This window comes from Cajanus cajan, chromosome 11 (genome assembly GCF_000230855.2).
Source record: "Cajanus cajan strain Asha chromosome 11, NIPB_CcT2T_4, whole genome shotgun sequence".
NCBI classification, from domain to species: Eukaryota; Viridiplantae; Streptophyta; class Magnoliopsida; order Fabales; family Fabaceae; genus Cajanus; species Cajanus cajan.
This window is the reverse complement of record NC_138527.1, coordinates 42,347,199-42,367,992: the sequence shown is the minus strand read 5'-3', so window position 1 is coordinate 42,367,992 and position 20,794 is coordinate 42,347,199. Positions and strand designations below refer to the sequence as shown.

The 20,794-nt window shown below is 29.8% G+C and overlaps 2 protein-coding genes across 12 annotated transcripts; one reads left to right on the top strand and one right to left on the bottom strand.

The window, feature by feature from the left end:
• The first annotated feature begins 1,628 nt into the window (after positions 1-1,628).
• Positions 1,629-6,801, top strand: LOC109801217 (SNARE-like superfamily protein). Of its 6 annotated transcripts, none has more exons than XM_083066944.1 (6): positions 1,629-1,787; positions 3,309-3,585; positions 4,381-4,498; positions 5,112-5,230; positions 5,614-5,724; positions 6,533-6,801. In XM_083066944.1, exons 2-6 carry the CDS (start codon positions 3,362-3,364, stop codon positions 6,582-6,584), a joined length of 624 nt encoding a protein of 207 aa, XP_082923070.1. In that variant the 5' UTR covers positions 1,629-1,787; positions 3,309-3,361; the 3' UTR covers positions 6,585-6,801. The 6 variants fall into 6 exon arrangements, with proteins under 6 accessions (XP_082923070.1, XP_020217822.1, XP_082923073.1 ...); XM_083066948.1 differs by having other exon boundaries at positions 1,640-1,787; positions 3,454-3,585; XM_083066946.1 differs by having other exon boundaries at positions 1,642-1,787; positions 3,414-3,585.
• A 1,216-nt stretch (positions 6,802-8,017) lies between these two features.
• Positions 8,018-20,377, bottom strand: LOC109801530 (electron transporter, putative (Protein of unknown function, DUF547)). 6 transcript variants are annotated; one of them, XM_029271816.2, is made up of 12 exons: positions 16,057-16,319; positions 15,773-15,809; positions 15,384-15,459; positions 15,120-15,230; positions 14,137-14,253; positions 13,336-13,683; positions 12,896-13,215; positions 11,251-11,350; positions 11,116-11,175; positions 10,459-10,545; positions 8,705-8,845; positions 8,018-8,544 (listed from the first exon to the last, which is right to left on the bottom strand). In XM_029271816.2, exons 4-12 carry the CDS (start codon positions 15,165-15,167, stop codon positions 8,215-8,217), a joined length of 1,551 nt encoding a protein of 516 aa, XP_029127649.1. In that variant the 5' UTR covers positions 15,168-15,230; positions 15,384-15,459; positions 15,773-15,809; positions 16,057-16,319; the 3' UTR covers positions 8,018-8,214. The 6 variants fall into 6 exon arrangements, with proteins under 6 accessions (XP_029127649.1, XP_082923069.1, XP_082923068.1 ...); XM_083066943.1 differs by lacking the exons at positions 15,773-15,809; positions 16,057-16,319 and adding an exon at positions 20,320-20,377; XM_083066942.1 differs by lacking the exon at positions 15,773-15,809 and having other exon boundaries at positions 16,057-16,230.
• Between the last annotated feature and the right edge of the window lie 417 nt (positions 20,378-20,794).

Genomic DNA, 20,794 nt, shown 5'->3' with positions numbered 1-20,794 from the left:
TTGTATATTTTGAGTTATGACTCAATTTAATTGATAACACATATGTATATTTAAATTTAATTTTGTAGTAAATTTAAATAAAAATTCCTAATATTTTAGTTAATTTATTTTATAACACAGATATATAATTAGTAATAATAACTCAAATAATACTATTTTTAGTTGCATATATAAAAATTTATGAGAGTATTATTATTTTAGTCTTAATTATATTAAACATAAATTTTAACTAATAATTATCTTTTATACCTTAATTTAGTAAAAGAATTAATAAAATGCTCGTTCATTTTATGTAAAAGTATAACTAAATCATTAATTGATTTATGATATATAATGTCATTAAAAATAATGAACACTTATACTATTTTATTCTATGAATAGTTTGAAATAAAATTTTAAGTTATAATATTATTTACTAAAATTATTCAATTTAACTACTTTTTTAATTATGATGAATTCAATATTTATTTTATATATTATCTATACTTGTATATGAAAAAGTTATGTTTTTATATATATTTTATTTACAACAGTTTTAATCTTTTTAATAAAAATAAGAAACTATATATTGAATAAATATTATAAAAAAAACTTTAATGTATAAATTATTTTATTAACACAAGTAGGTAAGATGATTATCAGCTAAATATCATTGATTCTCCATCCAAATACGTGTATTGTTTTTGTAATTTTATTGAGTAATTGTTATTTGATATTTTTTATTGATAATAATTGATTTTTTAACATTTGGATGTGTGAATCGGTTGATATAATATTTTTTATTTAATCTAAATGACATATTAATGGTGTAACAAATTCTAACATTACCTAATTTTAAAAATTATGGACCAAATTGTAATTAAAGATGAGAAACGACTAGACTTTAAATAGTGACCTATTTAATAAAAAGGCTAAATTTAAATTTTTAAAAAAATTATTTATATAAAAAGTAAAGTTTAGACTTATAAAAAAATTTGTTAAGTCTGATAAGCTAGTCTATTTATTTATATAATATGATAAAAAAAATTATTATATATTATTAAAAATATAAATAAACAAATAAATTTATAAATAAAAATAAATTATCAATATTTAAAATATTTTTTATACAATTTTTTTATTACAGGTTTATAAGTTTACGATTTGTGCATGTATGTACATCAATATACATGATTATATTTTTGTTGAATTGTCCTTTCAACATAAAATATTCAATTTTTCTCATATATTTCTTTTAAAATTTAAATTTTAATAATATTAAATAAATTATATTTTAAAAATAATTTATTGATTTTAAAAATTAAATTTATTAATTTAATTAACATTAATAATTTAAATAGACTAGTAAGTTAGATCAAATTTAAAAAATGTCAGATCAAACTTATAAAAAAAATTTATAATAAATAATAGATTTGACTTAAATTTTAATTTTATAAAATAGTCTCAACTATATATTTAAAATCTGGTTTGATCCTGTCCTGTTCTAATTTCTATTTGTATTAAATATTTTTAAGGATCAAAATTGGGTCTTTGTGAAAGAGATTAAAAGTGAAATTAAGTGTTAAAAAATGTTTATTTTATTTAAAAAATATTTTCTTAAAAAACTTAAATAAACATGGCAATTTTCTCATCCTAAAAAAAAAATAGAAAAGTACTCACTCGGTGCTTTTTCTTCGCAAACAACCCAAAGAATCCACTCCCACACTTTCAGTTTGGCACTTACTCTTTTCTTCCTCTTTGCTCTCACCGGGAACCCTAAGTCGATCTGCCGGAACTCAAATCCACCGGTGAGGTTCAATTGCCTCTGTCTTCGTCTTCGTTCGGTTTATTTATTTATTTTTTTCTGCGCTCAAATTACCCTGACGGTGAGGCTTTTGTGTTAGAGAGAGTAAATTAACATACATCTAGAGGGCTTTATTGCATAATGAAGTTTGTTTCCTGATAGGGAACATAATCTTCGATCTACTTTGAGTAGCAATTGCATTTTCTCGTATAATTTTTTTGTGTGGATGTTTTTGATTGTTTACATGTTACCTAAACAAGGCTTAATCCATGTGTGTGAGTATATTGTGGTTTGTAGACTAGAACTAGACTGAGCCGTCGACAATTGATTTCTATTTTGCATATTAAGTTGCTGAGATTGTATTTAATTCAAGAGATCTACTGGAACAAATATGTATAAATTTTTAATATTGAGCATTGCCTTGATCAAATATCAGTAAGTGCAGACATTGAGTTTTCCCCAGTGGGCGTTCGTCGAGTATCTATAAGTCTGTTAGGATAGCTACTAGTGCTTTTGAGAGTTTTCTATTGGAAAAAGTTTTTATTTATTTATTTATTTATCTTTTATTTTCAGTAGAGAAGTTCTCAATGTTTTTAACTTGTATCTAAACAAATTCTATAGATAGTTTACTGTGTATCTGTTTCTGATTGTTCTACTTTTGTTCTAATATGAACACTGGAGAGTGAGAATATAGACATTCATGGCTATGTATTTAACTTCTTATTTTTCTTCAATTGAACTGATAATCATTATGGATTGAATGCTCACCATCACACACACAACTTCTCTCAGTTTTTCCTCCATTATTTTGCAATCCCCTCTCTTGCCAGGGAACCCAATATCTGACTTGGTTTGTCCTGAATCAAACCAAGTTGAGTCAATTTGGGTCAAAATCATAGATTAAGAGGAACCTGAGCCTCCCCTGCCTGAGGAGTTATACCACAATTGGTTCCTGGTTGATCCCAAATTCAATCTAAATGGACCTGTGTTCAACCCCAATTTGAAGTGAAGTGATTTTGGTAGCTCCAAATCTGAAGAGAATCCACATTCACATTTGCCCAAACCTTAGGCACGCACCACCATCACTGCTCCTTGCCAGTAATCTCTTGACGAGCCTCTAGTCCCTATCTGCTTTTCACACTCCATGAAATTCTTTGTCCTTCTCTCATTTTTGACTTTGATGAAATATTGTCCGTTGTGGCATTGCTGATTTTGAAACTGGAAATCTGGATGTTGCAAAATTGATTTGGGACCGGCCTTTGTTTTCCAAGCTCTATAATCTTATATAGTCAGAGATATGCATAAGTTGACAATGGTGGCTAATCATCATTATGATCCAAACAAGTGATGATGTTTGGAATGAATTATGGGGAATATTTACTCTTGCAATATGTTCTTATTTAGTTTCCAATGCCATTTTTGCCCTTAATTTTGTGGGATCCAATTCTGTGTACCTGTTCCTTGTGTACGTGGCATTTGCTCGCAAATTGTGAAGTACTGTGTTAATTTGATTAGCATGTGTCAGGGATTTGGTTTTTCTGTGAATATCAATCTATTCTTCATCCCTGTTGATCAAGAATGCAATTCTTTGGGGGGTCTGAGATAAGTCCTTCACCTCCTGCTCCAACAGCTTCAGGAAACAATGGCCATATGATGTATGTGTTCAACAGGAATGGTGTGTGCCTGCTCTATAGGGAGTGGAATCGCCCCTTGCGGACATTGGATGCTCAGCAAGACCATAAGTTAATGTTTGGTCTGCTTTTCTCTCTGAAGTCATTAACTGCCAAGATGGACCCCACCAGGTATGTCTGTCTCTTGGATTTTGAATAAATGCCAATTCATTTTCCAGCTAATTTATTCCCATATGTACTATTTAGTTTTACTTCCATGATTATGTTCTGAATACACGAAGTAACGTATCTCCTTAAAAGTAATTTGGAGATTGTTTATGCCCTTATTCTTTGATGAAAGGAATTTTAATGGAAATTTATGTTACAGAGTGTGTTGCAAAATTTGCCACATTGCCTAGCAAGTTATTTTGATATTTCTAGAGAAATAATCACTTATTTTTTAATAGTTCTCTTGGAAAGCTGGCAGAAATAAGCAATTATTTCTTCAAAATAAGCTAAACCAAACACACACAAAGTTTCTAGCTCCTGTTTTGATTCAATGAAGGACAGTTTTTGCAGTGTATACCTTGCTAACATGTGGATAAGTTGATGTTGTATGACTGTCCTTGACCTCATAATAAGCAAGCCTCATTCCCATAAATATCACTTTCAATTAATTTTATTACCAAGAATTTAATTGGAAATTTTGTTTGTTCTGATGCTTCAGTCATTCTATATCCTTATTTTATATTTTTCTCTTGTCCTTATCCTTATACCATATTTTATTACTTAAATATTTTATGCTTTGCATAGTTATAATTTGTAATTGATTATGTTAATGTGTTTACTGAGTTACTGTCACAATAGTGATAAATAAGTCATGGATTGTATGATGGAATTTTTGTGTAATTTTATAGGAATTTATATGTTGCATCTTTTACATTGCACTGGTAAGTTTAATTCATTATACTCTAAATTGTTGTGCAGTGCTGTTGAGAAAGGAAACCTTGGTATGCCTCAGTTACCTGGTCAAGGTTGTTCATTTCACAGTTTCCGCACTAATACATACAAACTTAGTTTCATGGAAAGTCCTTCTGGCATAAAGGTTAGCTACAATAATATTTGTGTTTCCCTTGTATGTTATTATTGTTAGAGAGCTGTATGGATGAAGTCACTGCTGATTCTGAAGTTAGTGTCGAAACGTTTTGCACCTTGGCTTTTGCTCATTTCTTCATTGATAATTATAGCTGTTTGGCACTTATTCTGTATTTGTCTGATATATAATCCCATTTTGGCCAGAAAAAATGTTAGGTATATTGACTGAATTATAATGCTATTCTCTCACTGTTCATTATGCATTTAGTCGAGGTTTTGATTTGGAATAGTTGCATTCATGCTTATATGACACTATTACCTATCTGTCTTGCTCCTGCATTAGTTTGTAGGCATAAATGGTATAGTGGATTTGAGTTTGGTGGATTTCACTAAATTTATCCTTTAGAAAGTTTTGTCTTAAAAGTTGTGCTTAGTAAGATGGACTACTTAACACTAGTAACACTGCTAGCTATTTTAGCAATTAAAGAGATATATTGCAGCACACAGTCATAAATATTATCTAATGAAATTAAAATGTCTGGAAAATAAATCAATGTAGCAATATTCAAATATAGGTGGCTGTTATGACGTTCCTATTGTGACCCTGTCCTTGCTTTATGCAGATCATCTTGGTGACTCATCCTAGAACTGGTGATCTACGGGAATCCTTAAAGTATATCTACAATTTGTATGTTGAATATGTTGTCAAGAATCCACTCTATACACCTGGATCTCCTATTCGGTAATGGAATTTATACTTCCCCATAAATGACATACTTTTCCTTTTACCTAAAGAAGAACGACATACTTGTCCTATAAATATGTGGTTTCATAGTGTCATCCATGGACATTCCCATCATTAACTGGCATTATTCTGTGTCTTCAATGCATATGGTGATTGCTTTAATCCCGAATTCCCGATTCATGAGGAGGCCCAATAGCAATGAAAATAGTTTTTTAAGTATATTAAATCCATAAATTTCACTAAGTCATAATCTTTTCCTAGTTCCTATTCCTATATTCTATATAGTGAAAACAAACTAATTATTGATAATTTATATTGATACAGTAAATCAGCATAGAACCTACCCCCCTACTCACCAGTAACTATTGCCTCCTAACTAGGCCAACTACTTGTGGACACACCCTTTTATGCTCTACTGCTATGCTCCATTGGTTGTCAGCTAGCCAGTGGACTAGTACGGCCATAATCCAGTTCATACCATTGGCTAGTGGGTAATGTGTTCATTCATGATATATATTCGGCTTGCAGTTTATTCACTTACACATTTTGCTATGATTTTATATGCTTGATTTCTTTGATTTTATCTTCTGCAACATCATATAACCTCAGAATGTGTAGTAGATCTATATTTGAAATTCTAAATTATGTCTAACTTGTTATTCATATTTTATAATAAATGTAGCTATTGTTTTTTATTTATCATCTGATCTATTTTTGTTTTTGGGTGAAAGTTCATATGCCAACTGTTTAAAATATGTCTATAAATGTGATTACTGGAACATCTTTTTACTTTAAATTTCTGTTTAGTTCAATTAAAGGATAAAATACTAAACTTTTAAAGCAAAACATATTCACACAGAAAAAAGTAAGTGCAGAAGAAATAGGAAACCAAAGTACCCTTAAACTTTATGGTTGATGGTGCAGAAACATACGCTAATATCATAATATATTTAGTGAAGAAAGCATCATTTTTGTGACATTATTTTTAACTCCCAGCACTGTTAATGTTGCCAAGACTCGGCTGGTTAACCATCTCGCCCAAGTGAGGATTTGTTTGACCTGTTTTATATTTGTGCATTGTTAGTCAATGAACAAATTTGGGGAAGACCTCTTTATGTTCGAATTTGTTTACTTATTTACAATCACATCCTGTCACCATCCTTGTGTCTCATCATGTTATTGATCTAAGTTAATTTGTTGCTAATATGATGGTTTCAGGATTATATCTTATGTTTTCATACATTTTCTGATGACAACAAAGTTTTTTTGATTATATAAACTTTTGATGGGTTTTCACAGGTGTGAGCTGTTCAATACAACGTTGGACCAGTATGTGAGAGGCATTGCATAGAAGCTGAGTTGCTTCCGTTCAACACCGTGGATGACTTGGATGGTATAATGCCCTGTTTTGTGTAGTGGTCACTGCATTTCTAGTCAGAAACTTTTAGGGAGATCCCTAAAGTTTGAGCAATACCTTCTTTTTTTTTCCATTTCATTAATTTTATTTTACTCCTACGACTTGTGTGACTCATTCCAATATATATAATAAACTCAAGATACTTAAATCATGTGACTTATGATAAGGATATTGACACCGACTCTTGGATATGGTCAATAAATACCTTCGAAAGATAAAATGATATCCTATAATCATAGGAAAATTTACTATGATCCCACGTTGCAATTCAGAGTAGCTGTGACGCCTTCATTCATGTTTTTTGTAGGCAATACGTGTTCCTTCTTTTTTTTCTACAGCCCGAATTCCATGACTGATAAATACGTAAATATGAAAGTCTAGGCAGTAAAAAGTTTGATAATAAGACAGTTTCAGTAATCAAAATTATAAGTAATTACGAAGTAATATAAATTGGTAAATGGAAGTTTTAATATTATTAGCCTCGAGTTAATGTTCGAAAGAATCTAGTAGTATGAAATTGATGTAAATTAAATATAGATAATTTGAGTGCATTCATCATTGATCGAGTCGTATAAATAAGACTCAATAAATAAATAAATAAGTAATTTTCAATGATAAATATGACCTTATTTTAATAATTTTTCCTTTATGAGCACTTAATAAAAATATGAAAAAGTGCTTATTTGGACACTTTTGGAACGCACATGTTTTTGTTTTTCACGTTAAATCCATAAGAGCTAGTTATATTTGCTTACACATTAGTCTTTCCTTAATGTGTAGCTAAACACAACAATGAACTTTTTTTTTAAAAAAAAAATTATAATTAACTTGTGCACTTAATTTTTACGAAAGTCCTCTCATCTAACTTTTATGCTAATATAGTAAAATGTATAAATTGATTTTAACATACAAGATTAAAATAATTATCTGTAAAATTTAAATTTATTACTGTTTCAACAAATCTCAAGATAATAAAGTACAATTTACTTTTCATTTCTTTATTTATCAACAAATACATTTTAGCACTAATTCCAAACAATTTATTATGTCCAAACAAATTTTCAGCCATTTAATCCAAGTATATTTTGCTCATCAATGTTCAGATGTCACCGTTTTAGTTGCGATAGAGCACAACAATTAGACAGATTTGAACTATGATTCCAGCATAGAACTCCACGATCTTTATTACGTCTTCCACTTCTCACATTATTAAATCCAAATTCTTTTAAGAGTCTATGTATCGAATTACCTATGGAGTAGTGACTTGTACTAATATCAATATTTCTGTTCCTTTCCTCTGGTCACACCTATCTAACATGAAACTGCCGTTTATTATTCTATTCTACAACTTTCAAGTTAAAGAAAGCTTTGTCCACACAAATTGTTAGGCGTGCGGCTACATTATCAAAATATTTAGGTAGTAAGAGTACGATATTTAACACAAGCAAAAATATTGTGTCAAAATGTACACGAAAATTTTTATTAACACCTATAGTTAACTTCCTCGCTGACCTCAAACAGTCAAACCTAAAAAGAACCTCTACATTCCTAAGATATTATATTGTTATACCCACCATGGCTTGTCTATTAGATCCTTCGAGAACATGTACCTGAACCGAGAACAGTAAGGCAGCCATTCTATGATCTGAGATGACTTTTTATTGGATTTACGATCAAGGCATTTCTCTATTGAATCATGCAGTTTCTTGTCAACACTTTCCATGACCCATCCAAGGAGATCATCTAAGCGGATTGATGCTTCTCTAGAAAATCTTTCCACCAATTTGGGGAGAAAAACTTTGCTTGACTTCTTCACAACTACATTTGCTTGGAGAAACTCTCTCTTGGCAATATTCAGCTGTTCTCTTATATTTGACGCAGTGTAGACTTTTAGCTGCAGCACAGTAACAAGAAAAGTCTTGATCAACTCTTCAAAATCAGGGTATCAAAGAGCAGGAAGTAACAAGAGCAACCCCCTACACAAACAACATCAGATTTTCCCAATGATATCAAACTGCAATTCCTTTGAGACAAGTAAATGAAAGAAAAATTACCACAGGATCTGACAATGCTCCAGTGCAAAGAGCAAAGCAAACAAGGGGTTGGAAATCAGTAATACACAATTTTGAGCTGATAAGCTGTTTTTCTTCACCATTTTTCTTCCTCAAGGCAGCAGACACAAAGCTTTCAAGCCACTGTGTTTGATAAACAAAAACAATAATCAGATGAAACATTAGATGCCATCCTAACATAAAAATTGGTATTAGAAGTTTCCACTTCCAATTATGTTAACTTTTTAAATATAATACAAGGAAAAGAAATTAGGTCCTAATGGAGTTCTAAGTTTCTCACTCGCCGAAAAGAATTACACTAAAACTTCTTGTAGAGTTGTGTACTTCAGTACTTGTGTTCTTCTCTTTCCGGATGAGAAGTAAACCCTATGGGGCCTTTCGGTAGTTAGAGCATCTCCAATGGGGGTTGCTTATAAGCAACCCCCATTGCAGATGCTCTTAGGATAAGGAATAAAGGAAACAGTCCAATTCTTTTGTGATCCCTCGCTTAGTGAGTTAGTCAAACAGGATAAGCTCTTCGTTTGCTGTTCGTTAGGTTCAGTTTTATATGGTATTGGGTTAGGAAGCATTATGATAAGATAATTTTTTTTGTTTTCCCTTTCACCTCATCTTCGCAGAACCAAATCACACGTCCCCGTTCTCTGTCCCACAATAAAAAAAAATAACACTTTAGCAACAAAATCTAACAATCAGGAGTGTCTTACTTTTTTAACCAAGTGTCAAATTCTAATTGCCGGGACAAAAAACAAGGACACGTGATTTCAATCCTCACCTTCGCATTGCACAATTGCTCTTTCACTTTTGTTGTCATCACCATTATCATTGTTGTCACTTGTACTTCTATTGATGCCACCACCACTATCAACCCCTCTTTTCATAAGGGTAATTTTGTTATTTATGTACTACTTATATTCTTACCTACTATGTTATATGTTGCAAAGTCACCTTAATTGCGATCACCCCTAAGTCCCTAACTTGTTTTAGTTGCGGTTTCTTTGAGAGCTGTCTTAATTGAAGCTTCAAGGGTGGTGGCTTAGTCCCCACATGAATTAGAGATATGACTTAAATAGAGTTTATGAGTGATTATCACCTTACAAGTCAATTTTATGAGATTAAATTACACTCAAACTCTAATATAATATGTTTTTAGAACTTATTCCAAATCTATTGTTAGGTCACATGTGTTTGCCATGCACTGGGCCAATAACATGAGGTGTGAAGGAGAGTATTGGAAAAGTGCCTTAATTGCAGTCCACCTCGAGCCCGCCTTAATTGCAACCTCTTTGGGGGTTGCCTTAATTGCAACCTCAAAAGTGGTGGTTTAGTCTCATATAGATTAGAAATATGACTTAAATAGAGATTATAAAGCTTGCCAACTCAATTTCTAAGATTATATAGCATGTACCAAACACTAGATCCAACTTACATCATAGCCTACTTCGAACCACCTTTCTTATCCTTACCATTAAATAGCCTTTTAAGTTTACAAGATCAATGGTGATTGTTAAATCAATGTTGTAGAATACCAACTTGCAAGCAGCAGATGCAAATTATGAGAAAAGCCTGTGATTTATAAGTTATAACCCTCACCTCAAAACAGAAAATATATAAAGAGTTGCAGTATTTGAACCAATCGAAATATTCCAAGTTCCAACATTAAAATGCATCCATAAAACTGGGAAACTTTTCATATATTTAGAGAAGTCCATGTTTTTACACGAGGGTCAGATGAGTACCCGTCCAATGCGGGGTGTTCGGAAGCAAAATATCGCTTGTTCTATGGCATTTGCACTTATGATATGACCGCCAATGTTGTAAGCAGCCTACAATACACAGTTGTACTCGTTATTTCATATTTTCCATGATGTATCAACAAAAAAAGGAATACGAATAAGATTGTACCAATGAGAAAAATGGAAGTGCTACAACTGTATGACTATGACATCACAGGTTAAAGTTACTTCTCAACGGAATCTAAATGTCCTCCAAATACGATAGCAACTTTAGATTACACGCCTTTTGGTGACTTAAGCCTTGTAAATGCTAACAAGTAGTTAAGAGAAAGTGCATGAGAGACTATTTTTTTTCCTACAAGGAAGATTTTAGTTGATGTTCTCTGTAAATGTGGCTATTTCTTTGTAATTTGTTGGATTAAGATAAAAACATAAATATTATTTGGGTATGGCTCCTGGTCTAGGCATCGCACTAACAATGATTGGCTTGGGGAGAACACCTCGGAGAAAGTATAATCCTTCAAAAGTTTTAATAACATTCTTGAAGGGTTAGATAATCTCTGCATCAAAAACTTTTCAGAACATCTAAAAACTTGAGAGACTTTGCTTCTGACTAAGGAAAATATCCAATCAAATAAAGAAATTTAAGAAATAAAGTACCTTGTGAAACAAGGCCAGTCTCTTGAGAGAGCCCTGGGGAATTCCATACGCTAAATATGCCTGTTAACAGTAAAAGAAAGTTATACGTGCTGAAAGTTGGCAAATAAAAATCAGTCATGTGAGTGTGAATGTTACATGCATCACAAGAGCATTATGCACGTTGATCCAGAACGCAATTTGTCCATCACATTCCATTCGACTGATATTCACCCTTTCGAGTTGTTCAACTAGTACTCTGAAGGAAATGAGTACAAGAATGGGTTAAGTTCGCAATTCAATCATAAGAATCTAGGGTGTGCTTGAACGAGAATGGCAAGTAAGCATAAACTAGAACTGAAATATCCTTCCATTAAAAACAGTCGGTTTAGATAATGCAAAATTGTCGTGTTCTCTCAAAAGTGAAACTTTTAGGAATTCCATCTATATTAAGGATTTTAATACCTTTTTTTTAATATTTTTCTTGATGTTTTTCCGTTTTTATTATTTGACTCATGCTCATCCTTCATAACATGAACTATTTATTATTATTATTATTATTATTATTATTATTTTTATCTATCAAACAGGATCTTATGCATCAATTCTCTACCACTAAACCGACTATAATGTTTCCATGACGAACTCTTTTTACTATAACTTTTATATAATCTTCTCATATAAATCATATCGGGCAAGATTTTTTCAGTTTTTTTCTTCTGAAAATTGTAGCTCTAATTTTAACACTTGTTTATGCTATTATCTTAAAGTACAAGACATGCATGGCAATAACATGCTATGCATTTGATGAAGACAAGAAATAGAACTAAAATCGAAAATTTGATATAAGTGGATAATAAAAATTTGATTGAATTAATCATGAATTTAACAACTAAAAAGTCATTGTGGTTACGAGACAAAGATAATAAATAAACTAGATAAATTCCAAATGAATTATAATTTTTTTGTTCAAAGGTGCGAAAACCAAGACATTTATATGCATCCTAATTATGGAAAACTTATGATTTATCTTTGCACATTCAAAATTTCTTTTATAGACACTTAATAAGTTAGTAACCTTCATTTTCTATAGTACAAATTATTTTATTTGTTTAATTTTTCTAGTTTTCATTATTTACACTTTTTAATTATTATTTTTGTCTAAAGGACAAATATCAGTAAATTTTATAAAAAAAATTCTATATTTTATTACAAAATATTAATGTAAACAAAATTACACAAGTTATTTTCATGATGATTATTTTAGTATATTGATAAATAAATAATCATAAATCATATAAACTCCACTTCAAAATGACAGTCAAGTTTCAATACATAACTATTTTTAAAAAAAAAATAAGTAGAAGTCGTGATTGAAATCATGACTTTTTTTAAGCATAAATCGGGCTCAAAAGCAAGATTTCTTCATTATTATTTTTTTAATGTTAAAACAATATTTTTATGTAAAATAAAAAATATATAAAAAGAAAAAATATTATGTTTTGAAACATAACTTCTATTTTTGAAGTTATCTTTTACAGACACACCTTACACATTTCAGAATTTTTTCTAAAAGAAAAAATACTAGTTTTGGGATTTGCCCAAATATATAACAGTGGGCAATTGAAAATTACTTTTCCTATGATGGCCATAGAACTATTAGTTATCAAGTTTCTAATTTTCCGAACAAGGAAATGATTTCAAGGTACGACACCAACTTAAGACTCTTTATAAATGCATGAGAAGCATCTTGGTATTCATATTTGTAACATCATCTTGAAGCTATCATACTTAAAGAACCAACCTGTAGTTGTCCATGGCGTAAGAAGCATGAGAAGAATGACGTTTGCGAGTTGCTATCCAAGATATTTCCACAACTGATTTGCAAGAACAGTCTCGATCCTCTGCAACATGTCTTTGCCGTACAGCATGAGTGGATGACCTAGATAATAAAGTCGACTTACTTTTTTCGGTATTTACAGAAGACGCACTACGAAGCCAACAATATACAGTTGCCATACACTTCACCATCTCCTCAGAAAGCCTGTTTGGGCACTGGTTTAGATGATCTTTTAAAGTTCGCAATACTGGAGTTTTCTCCGTTGTGGAAAAATTCTCTTGAACCTGATATATGATTAAGGTGAACATATTGGGGCAAATATCAAAAGGGCATCTTTAGGATACTAATGCATATATTTCACTGAAAAAACAAAGGAAAGGAGCAACTACAGCAATATATTATACCTTGGTGGAATCAAGACAAGTCTTTCCTAGATAAACTTTGCCCTTGCCACATGATAAAGGAGCATAATTTGACCCAAAGATTCTATTCTTCAAGTCATTATTAGAAATCAGAGCATGCAAGGGCCGCAGGGGAAACTTTTTTGATGAACAGAAAGCACTTGAAATTATACTTGGATGCTTCCTGGATTCATGCTTTGTGTGAGCCGGTGAAGCCACGCCAGAATTTTGTTCAGAAGGTGGCCGGCTAACACAATGTTCAAAAATACTTCTGTACATGGCAAGCACATGTTGCTCACGGCTTGTAACTTCTTCTTCAAGTAACTCAATTTCAGTAATTAAATCTTTTGTCTAAGGAGAAAAAAAAAAGCAAAAAATAGTTAATTTCTACAAAACAAACAAATACTTATGGCCATTACTTGCATGAAAAATATCACATTGTTGATTATACAGGTTGATCAAAATTTATAATCCAAGTGAAGTGTCCCTTTATGCTTATCACAAGCTACAGTCCTTTACATGAGAATGAGCTCCTCTGGTCCTAATAATTTATAAAAGCCTGAATGGCTTATTTTATGTTGAGTCAAGTTTGTGAAACTGAAATACTTTAATAAAATGTCACAAGACTGTGCGTACAAAGAATTGCACGAGACAGAAGTCAAGGACCAATTTAACCTGAAAGCTTAAGTTATTTGTTGGATGCCCAAGAATGGTTTATATCCCTACCATTTCCCCTGCTATCTTAACAGCTTAAAGTTTGAACAGTGCTCAGGCCCACTTCCTGATTAGGAAATGTCAAACTACCTGAGCAGCAAAGTGCCTGTGTCCAGGTGATAAAGTACTTGAGGCACGGCCCATTGCTCTCTCGAGCAGCATACGCATAGATTTTTCCTGCTGTAGGTGTATCTGTAGCTGCTCAACCTGCAAATCAGTACATCATGTGGTTTGGTCATCAGTAAAATACTAAGCTATGGCCATCTTACGGGAAATAAGAACCTACACAATCTGGCGTTGTCTTTCCATAATTTAAAGCCCTTCATGTTTCTAAGCTATGACCATGTGAATTCATGAAAGAGATAAAATACAGAAGATGCATTTCCCAAAATGATACACACTATGATTTCTTATGCTTTGCTTATATCCATATAATATTTTTTATATTTCTTTTTCCATTGTGATTTCTGGATCTTAAAATGCTTCTAAATTACACATTATTGACAAAGGTCAGTTCCGGTTCAGGTCTTCAAGAATTGCATCTCAGATCCCACAATGAAGTATTTTCAAACTTATAACCTGCGAAAAGAGTGTTCCATATTGTTCTATGAAACACATTAATTTATATCAATCAGTTCCAATATCATATAATCAACTTCTTTCCTTTCAAAGTCATGTCGTTGGTTGGAACTTGGAAATCCTGTGGTTTTTCCCCCCACTTCTAAATTAAAGTTTTATTTTGCATTAGAAAACTAAAACTAGAAGAAAACAAACATGTTTGGATACAAGCTTAGTAGTGCTTTTGAGAATCTTCTACTGAAAAATACTCTTTATTTTCGGTAGAGAAGCTCTTAAAAGTGTTTCTAACTTGTATTCAAGGCTCCAAATCAATTTTGGGGGAAAGATGAGAAATCCAAGATGCAGTATAGTGTCATTCCGAGTCACCTCAGTCTGCAAACTTGAACATAATTCTTCACAAGAAATACCTAAGTTAAGAATCTAGATATCCAGAGATAAATTCCACCAAACAAAAATGAGAGATAAGAGTCACTATATATCCAAATATAACTGACATCTTTTTCCAAGGATGCTCTATGACTTGAAGAAGTATTCTTGTTCATATAGGTGAGGTAGTCATGTAAAGGACTTGGTAACCTAGAAGCCCTCACTGAAGTTGGTGAAGCCTGTTCAATTAAAGTCATGAAAAATGAATTACTTTCACATTCAAAATCACAATACATAGTGCATGTTGAATGTAATCATTGTTTTAACCTAAGAATTTAGAGACATGACTTGAAAAGTGAAAGATCAAATTTATATGTAATCCTACAACTTACAATAAATTCATCCTTGTCTTTCTCTTTGGAATGCAAAACACCACCTCTTGAGAATTTCACGTTCTTGTCAGAAGCACTGAGAAGTGCAGAAAAAACCACATGCCATGTCACGACACAAAAACGAAGCAGCTCAAAACGACAACCCCAATTTACTTAAAAACATAAGTACATTATCAACATTTACAATCAACCCTTCTCACCACAACATAAAAAGTACTCAAACCAAGTTTTCTAAATCGTTATTTCTTTAACACATTCAGTCAGAGCCTATCATTCATTTTTCATAATGCCCTTGAATCCAAAACTCAAAAATAGAGAAAAACTTACAATTTTCATTGAAAAACGCCAATAACTAAATTTCACACCAATCTAACCAATTCAAAAAGAACCTGTTAGAGCGCCTGTGTCTAGAATGGACCGTAGAATCTGCATATAGAGCCACTTCTGCATCAGCGTGTTTGTGAAATACATTATGAAAGCGAAACTCACCCATCATTAATCCTTAACTATTCTAGTAACCCTCACTCTCGCATTGTTGTTGTTGTTGTTCTCATATACAACGTAGCAGCACACATAAAGCACAAAGCAGAAATGGAAAGGGAAAAATAAAGTAAAAATGTGAAAGGCTAGTAAGAGAAAAAGAATGTGAAGTGAAATAAATAGCAATAGTTACCGAAAGACTGCGATGATCAGAGATAGTGATCGGAATTGAATTCGTTGAGCATGGAGTGGTTGGGCGCATTCAATGCAAGATTTAATTCGTGTACTCGTTAACACCCACTTCCTCTCATACACATGAAAATGGAAAGTACTACTACTCTCAGAAATTGGAATGCGGATTCGTTTCGCTTTTCAAATGCAAGTGTTGCTCCTCCTTCACCCGCCAATCATTTTTCCGTTTTAAATTCTGTTTTCCACTACTCCTTCCGTTTTTTTTTCATAGTCGTTTAAGGTTTTGCACGGAAATTAAGGAAATCATTGATATTTTAGTTTTCAAAAATATTTATTACTTATTTTCCTATTTTACCCTTCTTTTTTTTTGCATTTTTAGACTGTTGAACTACTCTATTAAATAGTTGTCATTTTTTTTGTTTTTTTATAGTATTTTATTGAGAACATATTGCTCTTATAAATGCACATTAACTTTATATGAGTAGTTAGAGAAAAATTAGGTAGATATTAAAAATAAATACACACATTTTTCAGGAAACATGTATTAATTATCAAGGGTAAAAATGGAAGAAAAAAATTAATAACTCATTAATTTTAGTAATATGACAATGAAAAAAAAACAACAAACTCTAACAAAACGAAACGACTATGAAAAAAAATCGGAGGGAGTACAATATTCACTTTCATGAATTTGCTTATTTTTATCGTAAAAACCAACAAAACTCTAAAATTGTTTTTATGTTTCTCTTTCCTTAACCCATTTGGGACTTGATTTAGATTTCAAATAATTTATTTAAGAAGAATTAGGGTTAAAAATTTTACTTTGCTTTTAGAATGATAGTAAGTTTGATATACTCCCATCGTAACAACATAAATTAATAATAATAAAAAATTTAAAATAGTTATTATAATTAACAAACTCGTCACATATAACAATTTTTATTAATTGATAATATATATCTCTTTATATAATCAATATATACCATTTACTTATAATTGTGAATTAGAAAAAAAAATACAATTTCAAAATATAGATACTCATAAATATCACGATAATGGCTGCAAAGGTGAATGATAATAGTCTTAAAAGTAGTAATAATTTTTTTTTTTAAGTTATAGTTGAGTTTTCATTTTAATTATTAATTATTTTTATTTATAATTGAAAGACTATTATTTATTTATTTTTTTTTCCATTTTTTTTAACAAAATACACTTTTATTACATATTCTTTCTTTCTCTCTCCCTCTATATTTATATATATATATATATATATATATATATATATATATGTATATATATTTTAAATATTATATTTTCCTTTATAATCTTTATTTAAAAAAATGACATTCTTTTGTATTTAAATAAATATTTTTATCTTCTTTATACTCTTTATTTTGAACATAATTGTATTTTTCTATTTTTGATAAGATACTTAAATACTATTTATTTTTTATTTTTAATTATATCTATTTTTTAATTTGTTATTGTTTTTTTAAAATCTATAAAAAGTTTCATTTCTAATTAAAAAGAATTATTAACATTTCCTTTATATTGATTTGATTATATATAATTATTTTGATAATTAAAGGCTATTTACTTCTCTCTCTCTCTTTTTTTTTTTTAAAATACGACGTTAAACATTCAAACATATCATTTTCTTAACATTATTTTTCTATACTTTTGTTATTTTATTTCTTCTATCATCTTTGTTCTTTTAGATATTATTTGTGAAGTTCTAGTATGTCTCCATCTTAAGTGCATATGTTCCTTGTAAACTTTGAAAAACATAACTAATTAACTATACATAATATATGTTGTTGTAAAAGATAATATACTAAGTAAAATTATTTATTTTAATTTAATATATTTTTAAATATAATTAATAAGATTTCTTTAATTAAAATTATACTTAAATATATTTTTAGTCTTTATAAAATTAACAAGTTTTAATTTTAATTTTTATAATTCTTTTTTATTTTTCATCCTTATAAAATTAAAATTATTATTTTTAATCATTATTTTTATGTGATATTTTTTTAACTATTTTTATTTATTAAAAAATTAAGTAATCATCTTAAATGTTACATATAACTATTACTGATAAAATAAATATTATTTATCTATCTTAAAATTATCATTAGAGACTAAAAAATAATTAATTTAAATTATAAAGAGATGAAAATGAAAGAAAAGAAATATTTTACAATGATTAAAATTAAAATTTAATTATTTTACAAGAGTCAAAAATAATATTTAAAAATTAAAAAATATATTTTTTTTAAAAGGATCAAAATCAATATCAATTTTGTAAGAACTAAAAATATATTTAAATCTTCTCCTAAAAAAATATATTTAAATCTTAAAATTATTGTCATAAATATAATTTTTATTATATATAAACTGGTGTTTATCGAATATATATATATTTCAAAATTGACCTTGAGTCGGGCCTAATCTAATGGGCTGAATCCGAAAGCGAGCCTCGATGGCTATCATCTTGGACCACGAAAATGTCATAATGAGTGTCCCATTGTGCCTCGTTACCTCGTAGCACCCCTACCAAGAGAATGCCATAACTCTCCAACACATCTTCTCACTAAGGGTCTCATGCAGAGCCTATAAATACCAAGACCCCTTATATCAAATTGCATTGCTATAACCTACATTGATTAATGTACTTTATCTGATAATTTCATCCTAACTCACTGTTCAATTTAAAGTTTATTTCACGTAAATCATATTTTAAAAAATTATATTAATCTAAAATTATTTAATACTTTATTTATATATAAAATTGATGAATAAATGTTTTTAAAATATAAAAAATGTCAAAATTTTTATTTCTTTCTTATTATTACATAATTTTGAAAAAAAAATATAAAGTAATATAAAATTATAATTTAATTACGATAAAATATTTTTTTTATATTATAAAATTATTAATAATATAATATTTAGTGTTAATTATACCAATATAATTCAATCTATATCTGTATTCATTTTTAATTTTAAACTTTCACTTTTTTTTAGAAGAAACACACTGTTAACAATTTACAGCTCGAATTTGCTAAGATACTTCTAAAGGTGTAATTCGCCAATAAATTTGTTAAAAATATATATTAACAAACCCCAACTTGACCTAAAACAAGAGTTTCTAAAAGTATATAAATAAAAATGTCAACTTGACATTTAATATTCGCATAACAATTAATCATGTCAAATCAATTGAACCAATCAAAACTATTTTCAATAGTTGTATAACAATTATAATACCATATGTCTTGTATCACAGGTCGGTCTTACTCGAGTTTTTCGGTACAAGGGTAAACAGAAAAATTATCCCTATATAATTATTTAAATTTTACATATATCACTTCTCAATTTTTAAACTCAAAGGTATAAACAACATAACTAAATACACACTTACTAAGTTAAAATCCTTATAGACTAATTAATATAAAATGAAAAAATTAATAATGATGACATGTTATAAAAAAAACTCATTAAAATTAACAAACAGAAATTCGTGATTTAATAATTTTGAAATTCAAATGAAGCCTGAAAGGTCATGATTAATAGAATAAAAAGAAGATAAAGAAGTAAAAGAAATATATATATATATATATATATATATATATATCACTTTTTTTTTTCCACATGTATAACCACAACTATAGGTAATTTTTAATTTTTTTTCTGTCTCTAAAATTGTAGATAATTTTTTGTCGAGAAATAAAAAAATCATCTATCAGTTGAGTACTAATTATCATATCTAATTTAATTTTTATAATATTTTATATAATTTAGTTATATATATTTATTTTAATATTTATGTATACTAAATTTTATTTTTTCTGTCTTCTAAAAATGGGGCCTGGGCGGCTACATAGTGCTCAGGCTGCCACTGCTGGTGGTATTCATTGATGGATGTTACTGCTATGCTACTGCTACTGCTACCACACCATATGTGTTGACTTTAATTAATAACTAGAATCAAAATGCATACGCATCCAGAATATTCTCCATTCATAAGATTAACTACAAAAGGGGATGCAAAAAGAGACACATCAAGCTAGAATAACTATTCCACTAAGCCGTCCAACCACTACTGATCATTTACAATAATCATCATATATATATTTATTAAACAATTCCAAATTGCCAATCAAATAACGTTGTCTTCATATGTGTACATCTGGAAACAAAAATTCTGCCCTTATTAATATATATAGTCAATGAATATAAACGTGAGCATGTGTAGTACCTTATACCGATGGACGACAATCTTGAAGTATATGAGCCACGAATTATTACGAGAAGGATTCCTGTTCATATCTGTCATTGTGGAAAATACTAATAGTTATCATCATCATTTAATTTCAGCCTCCTTTTGTTCATTATGGAAAACGACGACTTGCATAACGATTTTTTTTAATGGAAATGGAGTTGAGTATTATAATATATTCGCTTAGGATGCTTATCCATCCAGTTTTTTTTTTTCTTTTCTTTTCTTTTTTTTAAAGTTCCTCGTTTATTGTTCAATGTTTTTATTTGATTACTATTGAGCTCATGATGAATAAAATAAACACAAAAACAAAGCGTAGGGATTTTAAAATAAGGAAAAGAGAAAGGTATGGTGTTATAGTTAAGTCCTAAATTATTAATGTAGAGTTATCCAACCACTCTTGTGGACCATGGTCGGTGTGAGGACAGCTAGGAATGGCCACCCCTTCACAATC